This window comes from Silurus aristotelis, assembly GCF_946808225.1.
Source record: "Silurus aristotelis genome assembly, chromosome: 7".
NCBI lineage: Eukaryota > Metazoa > Chordata > Actinopteri > Siluriformes > Siluridae > Silurus > Silurus aristotelis.
The window spans coordinates 31,865,095-31,879,012 of NC_139580.1; the positions used below are offsets into that span (position 1 = coordinate 31,865,095).

General features: G+C 41.9%; 2 protein-coding genes and 1 long non-coding RNA gene across 7 annotated transcripts in view; 1 reads left to right on the forward strand and 2 right to left on the reverse strand.

Annotated features, from left to right (window-relative positions):
- Window positions 1-4,640, reverse strand: part of fbxo7 (F-box protein 7) — a 7,317-nt gene extending 2,677 nt beyond the window's left edge. The window contains exons 1-9 of one of the 5 annotated variants that reach the window (XM_083546565.1): window positions 4,560-4,640; window positions 4,204-4,351; window positions 3,366-3,495; window positions 2,998-3,217; window positions 1,566-1,871; window positions 1,212-1,356; window positions 1,039-1,119; window positions 211-306; window positions 1-117 (exon numbers count right to left, since the gene is read on the reverse strand). The exon at window positions 1-117 is cut by the window's left edge and continues 60 nt beyond it. In XM_083546565.1, the coding sequence (XP_083402691.1) occupies window positions 1-117; window positions 211-306; window positions 1,039-1,119; window positions 1,212-1,356; window positions 1,566-1,871; window positions 2,998-3,217; window positions 3,366-3,487 (1,087 nt within the window). In that variant the 5' untranslated portion in view covers window positions 3,488-3,495; window positions 4,204-4,351; window positions 4,560-4,640. The other 4 variants (XM_083546567.1, XM_083546569.1, XM_083546568.1 and 1 more) reach the window with 4 other exon arrangements.
- A 751-nt stretch (window positions 4,641-5,391) lies between these two features.
- rtcb (RNA 2',3'-cyclic phosphate and 5'-OH ligase) overlaps window positions 5,392-13,918 on the forward strand; it is a 44,656-nt gene continuing 36,129 nt past the window's right edge. Inside the window, exon 1 of the mRNA XM_083546564.1 lies at window positions 5,392-5,620. Within this exon, the coding sequence (XP_083402690.1) occupies window positions 5,528-5,620 (93 nt within the window). The 5' untranslated portion in view covers window positions 5,392-5,527. The remainder of the gene's footprint in view (window positions 5,621-13,918) is intronic.
- On the reverse strand, window positions 5,507-6,384 carry LOC310728781. The gene is made up of 2 exons (XR_014534344.1): window positions 5,711-6,384; window positions 5,507-5,658 (listed from the first exon to the last, which is right to left on the reverse strand). It is a non-coding gene; the product is annotated as an uncharacterized lncRNA (long non-coding RNA).

Here is a 13,918-nt window from a genome sequence, read left to right on the forward strand (position 1 = left end):
GGTGTCTGCATACTTCAGACAGCTTTAGGAGCGAATGAACATCCAGCAACCGCATGATCCTTAAAAGCAGCTCAGGAGGCAGTGTAGCCAGACCGAACAGTGCAGGAAGATCCAGTGCTACACACACACACACACACACACACACACACACACGTTGTGAAGAAGAGAGATGTACACAGCTGTGTAACGGAGAAGGATTTGAGGACTTACCTTCTCTAGCGGTTGCGATGAGTGGGTAAACGAGCTGGTCCTTAAAAACGCACGAGAGCTTCTGCAGATCTCTGTAGGCCACTCCAGGGTTTCCACCTACAACATCCGAACTTTAGTTTAATTCACCAGACAGATAACTCAAAACAAATCTAGTTTCAGTCATCAGAGCAAACAGCATGTCTCGAGCCGACATGCGCCCCACAGAATCCACACGTTCACAATAAGAGACTTCACAAAAACCACAATCACAAAATCTACTGAAGTTCACCGAGTCTCAAAAAGCAACAGGAACCCAAAGTGACGGCGTTGTGGTTCTGTGAGACGCACGTTAACCTCAGATATACACGGTGGTGTCAAAACGTTTCAAAACTGTGAGGATCTCCTGGACGTTTAAACGTTGTGGATTGTTTGATCTTTGTGCACAAATTGTTTGGCCGTTTTCAGGGCTGAGCACGTTGAAGGTCTTCCTGATCTCTCGTCATCTTTCAGTGATTTTCTTCTGCCACTCAAACGACTCATTCAGTGCTGTATGTCAAATGTTACCATGTTACCATCTGTGTGGCGGATTTGCCCAGTTTCACACCGAATTTCACGTAATAAAACAGCACCAGTCGCACTGCTCCTGATGTACACAGAACCATGTCTTTTGGCACACTGACTGCTAAAGTTTGGCGCTCCCTGTGACTGTGCCTTGTGCTGCCATCTGTTGGTGTGTTACAAAACTAGTCTTGAAACTGATACCACCTCGTATAAAAAGACAGAAAATAAAAATACGATGACCACATGGAGATGTTTCCATTTTATCTGAGAGTGTGTGATCTTCTGCACCTGCCCACGCCTTCGTCACAAACACGTCCGATTTCAGGACCAGCTTCCTGGAAAACTCTGAGCTGCTTATCTTCAGAGTGGCTGTGAGGGAAAACCATCAACACCAGATCAGCTGCAGCAAGGAGGATTTTACACACAACTGGCAACCTGAAGAGAACCGGAACATCATGTACCGTGCAGGACGATAGTCTGAGCCATCGGTACTGCGACCACCTGAACCACACTGCCCTCACACTGTGGGTGAGAGTACTGCAGTCTGTACACGCCTCCTGCTGCACGCCAACCGCTCGGCATCTCCCCGTGTTTCACCTCACAACCCTGTATACACACACACACACACACACACACACACACACACACACACACACACACACACACACACACGTGACCTTCTGATCAGAATCCCAGAGCATTAATCTCTGATCTCCTCCTTAGTTTTATTTTGTATTTAAATGAATATAATAAACACGTGTTATATTCAGTGTTTTTGTTTTGGGGTCAGTTAGATGGTGTGTGTGACCTCTGACCTGCGGTAGGAAGCCGGTCTCCAGCAGTAAGACGTGTGTGGCTAACAGCAGGCAGTCGGCGGCGCTGGTGCACTGTGCAGCCTGGTACAGCATCTCCAGCGAGTGAGGAACCTTCCCATCCTCAGCCTCACAGCACAGCATGGGCTCGGGGATGAAAAGACCTACTGCTTCCTCCTCACCCTCACCCTCAGCCTCACCCTCAGCCTCACCCTCAGCCTCACCCTCAGCCTCACCTCTCTCCATATCCATCTCCTCCATCTCAGAAGCAGATGCACTCGCTCTGCTCTCACTGCTGCTAGCGCTTAGCTGAGGGAAACACACACACACACACACACACACACACACACACACACACACACACACAACGTACTGGTTTCATTAAAAGATCATCACACAGTCACAGATTAATACACACACTAAACACACTGAAACGTCTGAAGCTGCATCTCAGAAAGAGAAACAGAGTGTGTTCACTGTGATTCACTTTCATTTCATTAACATTCACTTTCCTCTCTCTCACACACACACACACACACACACACACACACACACACACACACACACACACACAGAGTCTCACACACACACACACACACACACACACACCAGGCCGATTCAATAGCATATACAAGGTGGAATCTAAAAGTATGGAGACTCGCTCTGTTTGCAAAAAAGTTATTTATTTATCTACATTTTCCACACGCCCCTAACCCTAACCCTAACCCTAACCCTAACCCTAACCCTAACCCTAACCCTAACCCTTGCGGCCCAATGCAGCGCCCCCCAGTGTCTCAAACACCTTCTGCGATTCACGGCAGATCTCCACAAAACAACAAACAATGAGCTTCATCTTCAGGAAGAGGGTGAAGTCCACAGGAGTCAGATTTGGCGAGTAGGATAGGTCCAGAAGTGAGCTCATGTTTCCAGTGAGAAACGTGCGTGTGAGGAGAGCTCAGTAAAAGGGTGCACACGTGTTTCTAACTTGAAATCGCAGACTTGGTAACGCACGTGGTCAGAACAGCACCAGTCGCACGGCTCCTGATGTATACAGGACCATGTCTGTTGGCACACTGACTTATGAAGGTCGGTGCTCCCTGTGACTGTGTGTGCAGCCTCGTGCTGCCACCTGTTGGCGTGTTACAAAACTAATCTCGAAACTTTTTGATACCCCCTCGTACACAGGTGTGTAATAGGTTTAAAAAACACACACACACACACACACACACACACACACACACACAGACACACACAGACACACACAGACACACACAGACACACACACACACACACACACTTTTTTCCTAGTCACAGTAATAAAGTAAAAGTCTTTCTCTTCCAAGCTGTATGTGTTCACAGAAAAGTAGAAATTTAAATAATTAAAAAAGATTTTCTAAATAAAAGAGTAAAAAGTTGCAGATCTCACACATCTCACCTCCACTGCACCGGCGTGAACCTGCAGTGTGTCCTGCTGAACACCTGGAACACTCCGTCCCAGCTGAGAGGAAGGTGATGGTGTGGAGGATGAAGAATGAGAAGGAGGCAGAATCACACTGAGTACATCCCCTGACACCACGCCGCAGGAGGACAGAGTCTGCCCCGTGTCCACTAGGGGCTCCTTCCCGTTCAGAGACAGACTGAACTCTGTGTCAGCACTGAGACACACACACACACACACACACACGTGCTTTAGACTGGGTTCACAGTCATGTAATCATCATACACACACTGGTGCAGCAGTACGGAGCTCATGATAATGAATATGTGCTGCTCCACTGCGTCTGTAGAAAAGTGTGAAGGTACCTGAGTCCAGCTGAAGGCAGAACCTGCTCTCGGACCCGGGTACTGAGTTGGGACAGGGTCGGCTCGGGTCCCTCCAGCTCTACTCGACTCGTCTGCTTGTTCAATCTCACCCTCAACTTCATCTTCCCTGCTGAGAGGAACATCTCGATCACAGGCAGGTCTTCATAGAGGAGCTATGAGCAGTGTGATGTTTCTACACCCTGAACCTTCTGAGCCTCAGAGAATCTTAAGACTGGATACTGACATTCAACTAGCAGGGGTTCTTCTCTGGATAGGTAGTTATTTGAGTAGTTATTTATTTGTGTAGTTATTTGAGTAGTTATTTATTTGGGTAGTTATTTATTTGAGTAGTTATTTATTTGAGTAGTTATTTATTTGGGTAGTTATTTATTTGGGTAGTTATTTGTTTGGGTAGTTATTTGAGTAGTTATTTATTTGAGTAGTTATTTATTTGGGTAGTTATTTGGGTAGTTATTTATTTGAGTAGTTATTTATTTGAGTAGTTATTTATTTGAGTAGTTATTTATTTGGGTAGTTATTTGAGTAGTTATTTGGGTAGTTGGGCAGTAATTTGGTTAACTAAAGTCTAACTTGGGGGTTGAGGTTCTTTAACTCATATTAACTGACTGATTTGGAGAAAATGAAAATGAAGAATTATTTGTATTTATTTGTAACAGTGTGATGTTCCCGTTTGTTCGTGGGGGCAGTGGAAGTAAAACTAAAGAGAAACTAGAAGAGGAAGACTGTCTTTTATGCTACAGGAAGTAAATCATTTATAGTTTATGCGTTAAAACTCGGAGCTGGAAGATAAAAGCGGTTTATTAGAACAGAATCTCACCTTCCAGATGTTCCAGATGTTCCAGATGTTCCAGATGAATTAAGAAAATGGTGTTTCTTAGTGAGAGAGAGAGAGAGAGAGAGAGAGAGTGTATATATATATATATGTATATATACAAAAGAACACAGTAGAAGAGCTTCAGCAGGAGCTGTAAAGAGAATTTTTACTGAACTCTATAATTTATAAACAATAGAAGCTCCGCCCATTTCTCACCTAAACTACTGTGACGTAATGATTCTACAATTAAACAGAAATCCAGCGGAGCTGCTCTCAGTCTAAACATCTGCTTTTACTGCTTATTAAATAACCCGAATTCTGAGTAAACGCTTTTTCAAAAAGAAGTAATTCTGACTTACCGGAAGTGTGTGTGTGTGTGTGTGTGTGTGTGTGTGTGTTGACACTGAATGTGATGTAGGAGCGCAGAAACGTTAAGAGTCGAATCAGTAGTTTTGGTTTCTGGTTGGTGATTTTTATCAAATAAAAGTTTATACTTAATAATAATAATAATAATAATAATAATAATAAGAAGAAGAAGAAGAAGAAGAAGAAGAAGAAGAAGAAGAAGAAGAAGGAGGAGAAGAAGTTACAGAACATTATTTATTGTCATATTGGAATAACGACACTTGAGATGATTCGTTCATGAAGGATTTGTTCATCTCAGAGTGATTCGTTAATTTTCTCCTGGACGCGCATGCGCAAAGCTTCGCAACATCGCTGCAGGTTCAGGAAACAGAATTGAGTCATTTAAAACTCGACTCTTTTGGTCCGATTCGTTCATTCTTTTATCACGTGACTCCCAAAAACGCTACACAAAGCGATTGATCATTTTTTGGTCTGAATTTTTAAATTTTTATTGCAGTTATTAAATATGATATGAGAGATGAAGCTCTTCATTCTGTTTATTATATTTATCATATTTTCATTATTGAAACTAGAGTTAATCTGATTATTAATCCAATTATTAAAAGTATAACATTTTATTAAGAAATAAAATGAACTAAAATAAACCTCAGTTTTCTAAAAGAAGATTTTTTCCCCAAAACCAAATGAATAATTGAATGAAATTAAATAAATAAAATATAGTACATTTTCAAAAAAGAAATAAATATGAAAATAATAATATTTTAATGAATCCCTGTGGATCTCTAATGGTGACATGCGCAGTATATAACCAGCAGGTGGCAGCACTGCTCCTCAGTGTGACTCCACCGGACTGTAATTAAAGCAGGAGAAGAAGAGCGAGATCTCTGCGCCACACACACACACACACACACACTTCATTTACTTCTTCTTCTGCTGCTGATTTGATCCTCAGAGTTTAAGCATGAGTCGCTCTTACAATGATGAACTGCAGTTTCTGGATAAAATCGACAAAACCTGCTGGAGGATCAAGAAGGGATTCGTCCCAAACATGAAGGTAATCCGGGTTTCTCTCCGTGACACTTTAATCCTGTTCTCCATTCACACCCCTATTCATCATCATTCTAATCTTCATCTTCACCCTCACCATAATCCTCACCCTCATTCTAATCCTCATCCTCATCCTCATTCTAATCCTCATCCTCATCCTCATCCTCGTTCACCTGTAGGTCTAAAGTTCAGCTGGAACACGTTTACACGTTTAAATGTTTATATGTGACACGTGACAGTAGTAAAGGTTGTGAACTCTCGTGACTCATGAGATCCTGTTCCTGAGCAGCTTCTCCCAGTTACACATCAGTTACATCAGTAGAGAAACAAGGTCCTGAACACACCCAGGCAGGAGGGGATGGACCTTCACCAGCTGCTACAAACTGTTTGCGTGTGTGTGCGTGTGTGTGTGTGTGTGTGTGTGTGTGTGTGTGTCAGGGCATTGCAGATATTCTCTTACATGTTTGTTACAATATAAAATGAAGACACACACTACTGATTTGAGATATTATTGTAGATTATTATTGTAGTCTTTTACTCAAAACCTTGTATTTTTTTACTATAATACTAAAATATATACTAATAAACAACTTATTTACTACAATATATAAACTCTTTATAGGCCTACTATTAATATGATTTGAATAAAATATAATATTATAGATTACTTGTATCAACTAACCCCAGGTGATTATTTATATGTTCCTCAGCTAACGAGGGCAGATTAGCAGTTGCTCTAACCCCTATGCCCTCCCCGTATCACCCCTGTGCCCACCCCTGTGCCCTCCCCGTATCACCCCTGTGCCCACCCCTGTGCCCTCCCTGTACCACCCCTGTGCCCTCCCCGTATCACCCCTGTGCCCACCCCTGTGCCCTCCCTGTACCACCCCTGTGCCCACCCCTGTGCCCTCCCTGTATCACCCCTGTGCCACCCCTGTGCCCTGCACTGCCTCACTGAAGCTGAGATTCTGGTAACTGTTAAAAACCTTAAGGGAATTTCCACAGTGTGGTTTCAGTACAATCTTATAAACCAGTTTAATCTTTAATCTATATAATACTGTAGTCAATTTCAGAAGTGATTTTTTTTGTTTAACAGAAATAAACAACAATAAAGTAGAATCTACAATAACATTTTTACTGTAGTGTGTGCGCAGTGTAGATTTAGTGTGTGTGTGTGTGTGTGCAGTGTAGATTTAGTATGTGTGTGTGTGCAGTGTAGATTTAGTATGTGTGTGTGTGTGTGTGTGCAGTGTAGATTTAGTGTGTGTGTGTGTGTGTGTGTGTGCAGTGTAGATTTAGTGTGTGTGTGTGTGTGCAGTGTAGATTTAGTGTGTGTATGTGTGCAGTGTAGATTTAGTGTGTGTGTGTGCGCAGTGTAGATTTAGTGTGTGTGTGTGTGTGTGCAGTGTAGATTTAGTGTGTGTGTGTGTGTGTGTGTGTGTGTGTACACAGTGTAGATTAAGTGTGTACAGTGTAGATTTAGTGTGTGTGTGTGTGTGTGTATACAGTGTAGATTTAGTGTGTGTGTACAGTGTAGATTTAGTGTGTGTGTACAGTGTAGATTTAGTGTGTGTGTACAGTGTAGATTTAGTGTGTGTGTACAGTGTAGATTTAGTGTGTGTGTACAGTGTAGATTTAGTGTGTGTGTGTGTGGGTGTACAGTGTAGATTTAGTGTGTGTGTGTGTGGGTGGGTGTACACAGTGTAGATTTTGTGTGTGCGTGGGTGGGTGTACACAGTGTAGATTTAGTGTGTACACAGTGTATAGTGTGTGTGTGTGTGTGTGTGTACAGTGTAGATTTAGTGTGTGTGTGTGTGTGTGTGTACAGTGTAGATTTAGTGTGTACACAGTGTATATTGTGTGTGTGTGTGTGTGTGTGTGTGTACAGTGTAGATTTAGTGTGTACACAGTGTATATTGTGTGTGTGTGTGTGTGTGTGTATACGTACAGTGTAGATTTAGTGTGTGTGTGTGTGTGTGTGTGTGTGTGTGTGTGTGTGTGTGTGTACAGTGTAGATTTAGTGTGTGGGTGTGTACAGTGTAGATTTAGTGTGTGGGTGTGTACAGTGTAGATTTAGTGTGTGGGTGTGTACAGTGTAGATTTAGTGTGTGGGTGTGTACAGTGTAGATTTAGTGTGTGGGTGTGTACAGTGTAGATTTAGTGTGTGGGTGTACACAGTGTAGATTTAGTGTGTGGGTGTACACAGTGTAGATTTAGTGTGTGGGTGTACACAGTGTAGATTTAGTGTGTGGGTGTACACAGTGTAGATTTAGTGTGTGGGTGTACACAGTGTAGATTTAGTGTGTACAATGTAGATTTAGTGTGTGTGTGTGTGTGTGTGTGTGTGTGTGTGTACAGTGTAGATTTATTGTGTACACAATGTAGATTTAGTGTGTGTGTGTGTGTGTACAATGTAGATTTAGTGTGTGTGTGTACAATGTAGATTTAGTGTGTAAACAGTGTAGATTTAGTGTGTGTGTGTGTGTGTGTGTGTACAATGTAGATTTAGTGTGTGTGTGTGTGTGTGTGTGTGTGTGTGTACAATGTAGATCTAGTGTGTGTACAATGTAGATCTAGTGTGTGTACAATGTAGATCTAGTGTGTGTACAATGTAGATCTAGTGTGTGTACAATGTAGATTTAGTGTGTGTGTGTGTGTGTGTGTGCACAGTGTAGATTTAGTGTGTGTGTGTGTGTGTGTGTACAATGTAGATTTTGTGTGTGTGTGTGTGTGTGTGTGTACAGTGTAGATTCTGTGTGTGTGTGTGTGTGTACAGTGTAGATTCTGTGTGTGTGTGTGTGTACAGTGTAGATTCTGTGTGTGTGTGTGTGTACAGTGTAGATTCTGTGTGTGTGTGTGTGTACAGTGTAGATTTAGTGTGTGTGTGTACAGTGTAGATTTAGTGTGTGTGTGTACAGTGTAGATTTAGTGTGTGTGTGTGTGTGTACAGTGTAGATTTAGTGTGTGTGTGTGTGTACAGTGTAGATTTAGTGTGTGTGTGTGTGTACAGTGTAGATTTAGTGTGTGTGTGTGTGTGCACAGTGTAGATTTAGTGTGTGTGTGTGTGTACAGTGTAGATTTAGTGTGTGTGTGTGTGTACAGTGTAGATTCTGTGTGTGTGTGTGTGTGTGTGTGTGTGTGTGTGTGTGTGTGTGTGTGTGTGTGTGTGTATACAGTGTAGATTTAGTGTGTGTGTGTGTGTGTGTGTACGTGTACGTGTGTACAGTGTAGATTTAGTGTGTGTGTGTGTGTGTGTGTGTGTGTGTGTATACAGTGTAGATTTAGTGTGTGTGTGTGTATACAGTGTAGATTTAGTGTGTGTGTGTGTATACAGTGTAGATTTAGTGTGTGTGTGTGTGTATACAGTGTAGATTTAGTGTGTGTGTGTGTATACAGTGTAGATTTAATGTGTGTGTGTGTATACAGTGTAGATTTAGTGTGTGTGTGTGTGTATACAGTGTAGATTTAGTGTGTGTGTGTGTATACAGTGTAGATTTAGTGTGTGTGTGTGTGTATACAGTGTAGATTTAGTGTGTGTGTGTGTATACAGTGTAGATTTAGTGTGTGTGTGTGTATACAGTGTAGATTTAGTGTGTGTGTGTGTATACAGTGTAGATTTAGTGTGTGTGTGTGTATACAGTGTAGATTTAGTGTGTGTGTGTGTATACAGTGTAGATTTAGTGTGTGTGTGTGTATACAGTGTAGATTTAGTGTGTGTGTGTGTATACAGTGTAGATTTAGTGTGTGTGTGTGTATACAGTGTAGATTTAGTGTGTGTGTGTGTATACAGTGTAGATTTAGTGTGTGTGTGTGTATACAGTGTAGATTTAGTGTGTGTGTGTGTATACAGTGTAGATTTAGTGTGTGTGTGTGTGTACAGTGTAGATTTAGTGTGTGTGTGTGTGTGTACAGTGTAGATTTAGTGTGTGTGTGTGTGTGTACAGTGTAGATTTAGTGTGTGTGTGTGTGTGTACAGTGTAGATTTAGTGTGTGTGTGTGTGTGTGTACAGTGTAGATTTAGTGTGTGTGTGTGTGTGTGTGTACAGTGTAGATTTAGTGTGTGTGTGTGTGTGTGTGTACAGTGTAGATTTAGTGTGTGTGTGTGTGTGTGTACAGTGTAGATTTAGTGTGTGTGTGTGTGTGTGTACAGTGTAGATTTAGTGTGTGTGTGTGTGTGTGTACAGTGTAGATTTAGTGTGTGTGTGTGTGTGTGTACAGTGTAGATTTAGTGTGTGTGTGTGTGTGTGTACAGTGTAGATTTAGTGTGTGTGTGTGTGTGTACAGTGTAGATTTAGTGTGTGTGTGTGTGTGTGTACAGTGTAGATTTAGTGTGTGTGTGTGTGTGTACAGTGTAGATTTAGTGTGTGTGTGTGTGTGTGTACAGTGTAGATTTAGTGTGTGTGTGTGTGTGTGTACAGTGTAGATTTAGTGTGTGTGTGTGTGTGTGTACAGTGTAGATTTAGTGTGTGTGTGTGTGTGTGTGTACAGTGTAGATTTAGTGTGTGTGTGTGTGTGTGTACAGTGTAGATTTAGTGTGTGTGTGTGTGTGTGTACAGTGTAGATTTAGTGTGTGTGTGTGTGTGTACAGTGTAGATTCTGTGTACGTGTGTACAGTGTAGATTTAGTGTGTGTGTACAGTGTAGATTTAGTGTGTGTGTGTACAGTGTAGATTTAGTGTGTGTGTGTACAGTGTAGATTTAGTGTGTGTGTGTACAGTGTAGATTTAGTGTGTGTGTGTACAGTGTAGATTTAGTGTGTGTGTGTGTGTGTGTACAGTGTAGATTCTGTGTGTGTGTGTGTGTGTGTGTGTGTGTGTGTACAGTGTAGATTTAGTGTGTGTGTGTGTGTGTACAGTGTAGATTTAGTGTGTGTGTGTGTGTGTACAGTGTAGATTTAGTGTGTGTGTACAGTGTAGATTTAGTGTGTGTGTACAGTGTAGATTTAGTGTGTGTGTACAGTGTAGATTTAGTGTGTGTGTACAGTGTAGATTTAGTGTGTGTGTGTGTGTGTGTGTGTGTGTGTGTACAGTGTAGATTTAGTGTGTGTGTGTGTGTGTGTGTGTGTGTGTGTGTGTACAGTGTAGATTTAGTGTGTGTGTGTGTGTGTGTGTGTGTGTGTACAGTGTAGATTTAGTGTGTGTGTGTGTGTGTGTGTGTGTGTGTGTACAGTGTAGATTTAGTGTGTGTGTGTGTGTGTACAGTGTAGATTTAGTGTGTGTGTGTGTGTGTACAGTGTAGATTTAGTGTGTGTGTGTGTGTGTACAGTGTAGATTTAGTGTGTGTGTGTGTGTGTACAGTGTAGATTTAGTGTGTGTGTGTGTGTGTACAGTGTAGATTTAGTGTGTGTGTGTGTGTGTACAGTGTAGATTTAGTGTGTGTGTTTGTGTGTGTGTGTGTACAGTGTAGATTTAGTGTGTGTGTGTGTGTGTGTGTGTGTGTGTGTGTACAGTGTAGATTTAGTGTGTGTGTGTGTGTGTGTGTGTGTGTGTGTGTGTGTACAGTGTAGATTTAGTGTGTGTGTGTGTACAGTGTAGATTTAGTGTGTGTGTGTGTGTGTGTGTGTGTACAGTGTAGATTTAGTGTGTGTGTGTGTACAGTGTAGATTTAGTGTGTGTGTGTACAGTGTAGATTTAGTGTGTGTGTGTGTACAGTGTAGATTCTGTGTGTGTGTGTGTACAGTGTAGATTCTGTGTGTGTGTGTGTGTACAGTGTAGATTCTGTGTGTGTGTGTGTACAGTGTAGATTCTGTGTGTGTGTGTGTACAGTGTAGATTCTGTGTGTGTGTGTACAGTGTAGATTCTGTGTGTGTGTGTGTGTGTGTGTGTGTGTGTACAGTGTAGATTCTGTGTGTGTGTGTGTGTACGTGTACGTGTGTACAGTGTAGATTTAGTGTGTGTGTGTGTGTGTGTGTGTGTGTGTGTGTGTGTATACAGTGTAGATTTAGTGTGTGTGTGTGTGTATACAGTGTAGATTTAGTGTGTGTGTGTGTGTATACAGTGTAGATTTAGTGTGTGTGTGTGTGTATACAGTGTAGATTTAGTGTGTGTGTGTGTGTATACAGTGTAGATTTAGTGTGTGTGTGTGTGTGTATACAGTGTAGATTTAGTGTGTGTGTGTGTGTGTATACAGTGTAGATTTAGTGTGTGTGTGTGTGTGTGTGTGTATACAGTGTAGATTTAGTGTGTGTGTGTGTGTATACAGTGTAGATTTAGTGTGTGTGTGTGTGTATACAGTGTAGATTTAGTGTGTGTGTGTACAGTGTAAATTTAGTGTGTGTGTGTGTGTGTACAGTGTAGATTTAGTGTGTGTGTGTGTACAGTGTAGATTTAGTGTGTGTGTGTGTGTACAGTGTAGATTTAGTGTGTGTGTGTGTGTACAGTGTAGATTTAGTGTGTGTGTGTACAGTGTAGATTCTGTGTGTGTGTGTACAGTGTAGATTCTGTGTGTGTGTGTACAGTGTAGATTCTGTGTGTGTGTACAGTGTAGATTCTGTGTGTGTGTACAGTGTAGATTCTGTGTGTGTGTTTACAGTGTAGATTCTGTGTGTGTGTGTGTACAGTGTAGATTCTGTGTGTGTGTGTGTACAGTGTAGATTTAGTGTGTGTGTACAGTGTAGATTTAGTGTGTGTGTACAGTGTAGATTTAGTGTGTGTGTACAGTGTAGATTTAGTGTGTGTGTGTACAGTGTAGATTTAGTGTGTGTGTGTGTGTGTGTGTGTGTACAGTGTAGATTCTGTGTGTGTGTACAGTGTAGATTCTGTGTGTGTGTACAGTGTAGATTCTGTGTGTGTGTGTGTGTACAGTGTAGATTCTGTGTGTGTGTGTGTACAGTGTAGATTCTGTGTGTGTGTGTGTACAGTGTAGATTTAGTGTGTGTGTACAGTGTAGATTTAGTGTGTGTGTGTGTGTGTGTGTACAGTGTAGATTCTGTGTGTGTGTGTGTGTGTGTGTGTACAGTGTAGATTCTGTGTGTGTGTGTGTGTGTGTGTGTACAGTGTAGATTCTGTGTGTGTGTGTGTGTGTGTGTGTACAGTGTAGATTCTGTGTGTGTGTGTGTGTGTGTGTGTACAGTGTAGATTCTGTGTGTGTGTGTGTGTGTGTGTACAGTGTAGAGTGTGTGTGTACAGTGTAGAGTGTGTGTGTACAGTGTAGAGTGTGTGTGTACAGTGTAGAGTGTGTGTGTACAGTGTAGAGTGTGTGTGTGTGTACAGTGTAGAGTGTGTGTGTGTGTACAGTGTAGATTTTGTGTGTGTGTACAGTGTAGATTTTGTGTGTGTGTGTGTGTGTGTGTACAGTGTAGATTTTGTGTGTGTGTGTGTGTGTGTGTGTACAGTGTAGATTTTGTGTGTGTGTGTGTGTACAGTGTAGATTTTGTGTGTGTGTGTACAGTGTAGATTTAGTGTGTGTGTGTGTACAGTGTAGATTCTGTGTGTGTGTGTGTGTGTGTGTGTGTGTGTGTACAGTGTAGATTCTGTGTGTGTGTGTGTGTGTGTGTGTGTACAGTGTAGATTCTGTGTGTGTGTGTGTGTGTGTGTGTGTGTACAGTGTAGTGTGTGTGTACAGTGTAGTGTGTGTGTACAGTGTAGTGTGTGTGTACAGTGTAGAGTGTGTGTGTACAGTGTAGAGTGTGTGTGTACAGTGTAGAGTGTGTGTGTACAGTGTAGAGTGTGTGTGTACAGTGTAGATTTTGTGTGTGTGTGTGTACAGTGTAGATTTTGTGTGTGTGTGTGTGTGTGTACAGTGTAGATTTTGTGTGTGTGTGTGTGTGTACAGTGTAGATTCTGTGTGTGTGTGTGTGTGTGTACAGTGTAGTGTGTGTGTACAGTGTAGTGTGTGTGTACAGTGTAGAGTGTGTGTGTGTACAGTGTAGAGTGTGTGTGTGTGTGTACAGTGTAGATTTTGTGTGTGTGTGTGTGTGTGTGTACAGTGTAGATTCTGTGTGTGTGTGTGTGTGTGTGTACAGTGTAGATTCTGTGTGTGTGTGTGTGTGTGTGTGTGTGTGTACAGTGTAGAGTGTGTGTGTACAGTGTAGAGTGTGTGTGTACAGTGTAGAGTGTGTGTGTACAGTGTAGAGTGTGTGTGTGTGTGTACAGTGTAGATTTTGTGTGTGTGTGTGTGTGTACAGTGTAGATTTTGTGTGTGTGTGTACAGTGTAGATTTTGTGTGTGTGTGTGTGTGTACAGTGTAGATTTTGTGTGTGTGTGTGTGTGTACAGTGTAGATTTTGTGTGTGTGTGTGTACAGTGTAGATTTTGTGTGTGTGTGTGTACAGTGTAGATTTTGTGTGTGTGTGTGTGTGTACAGTGT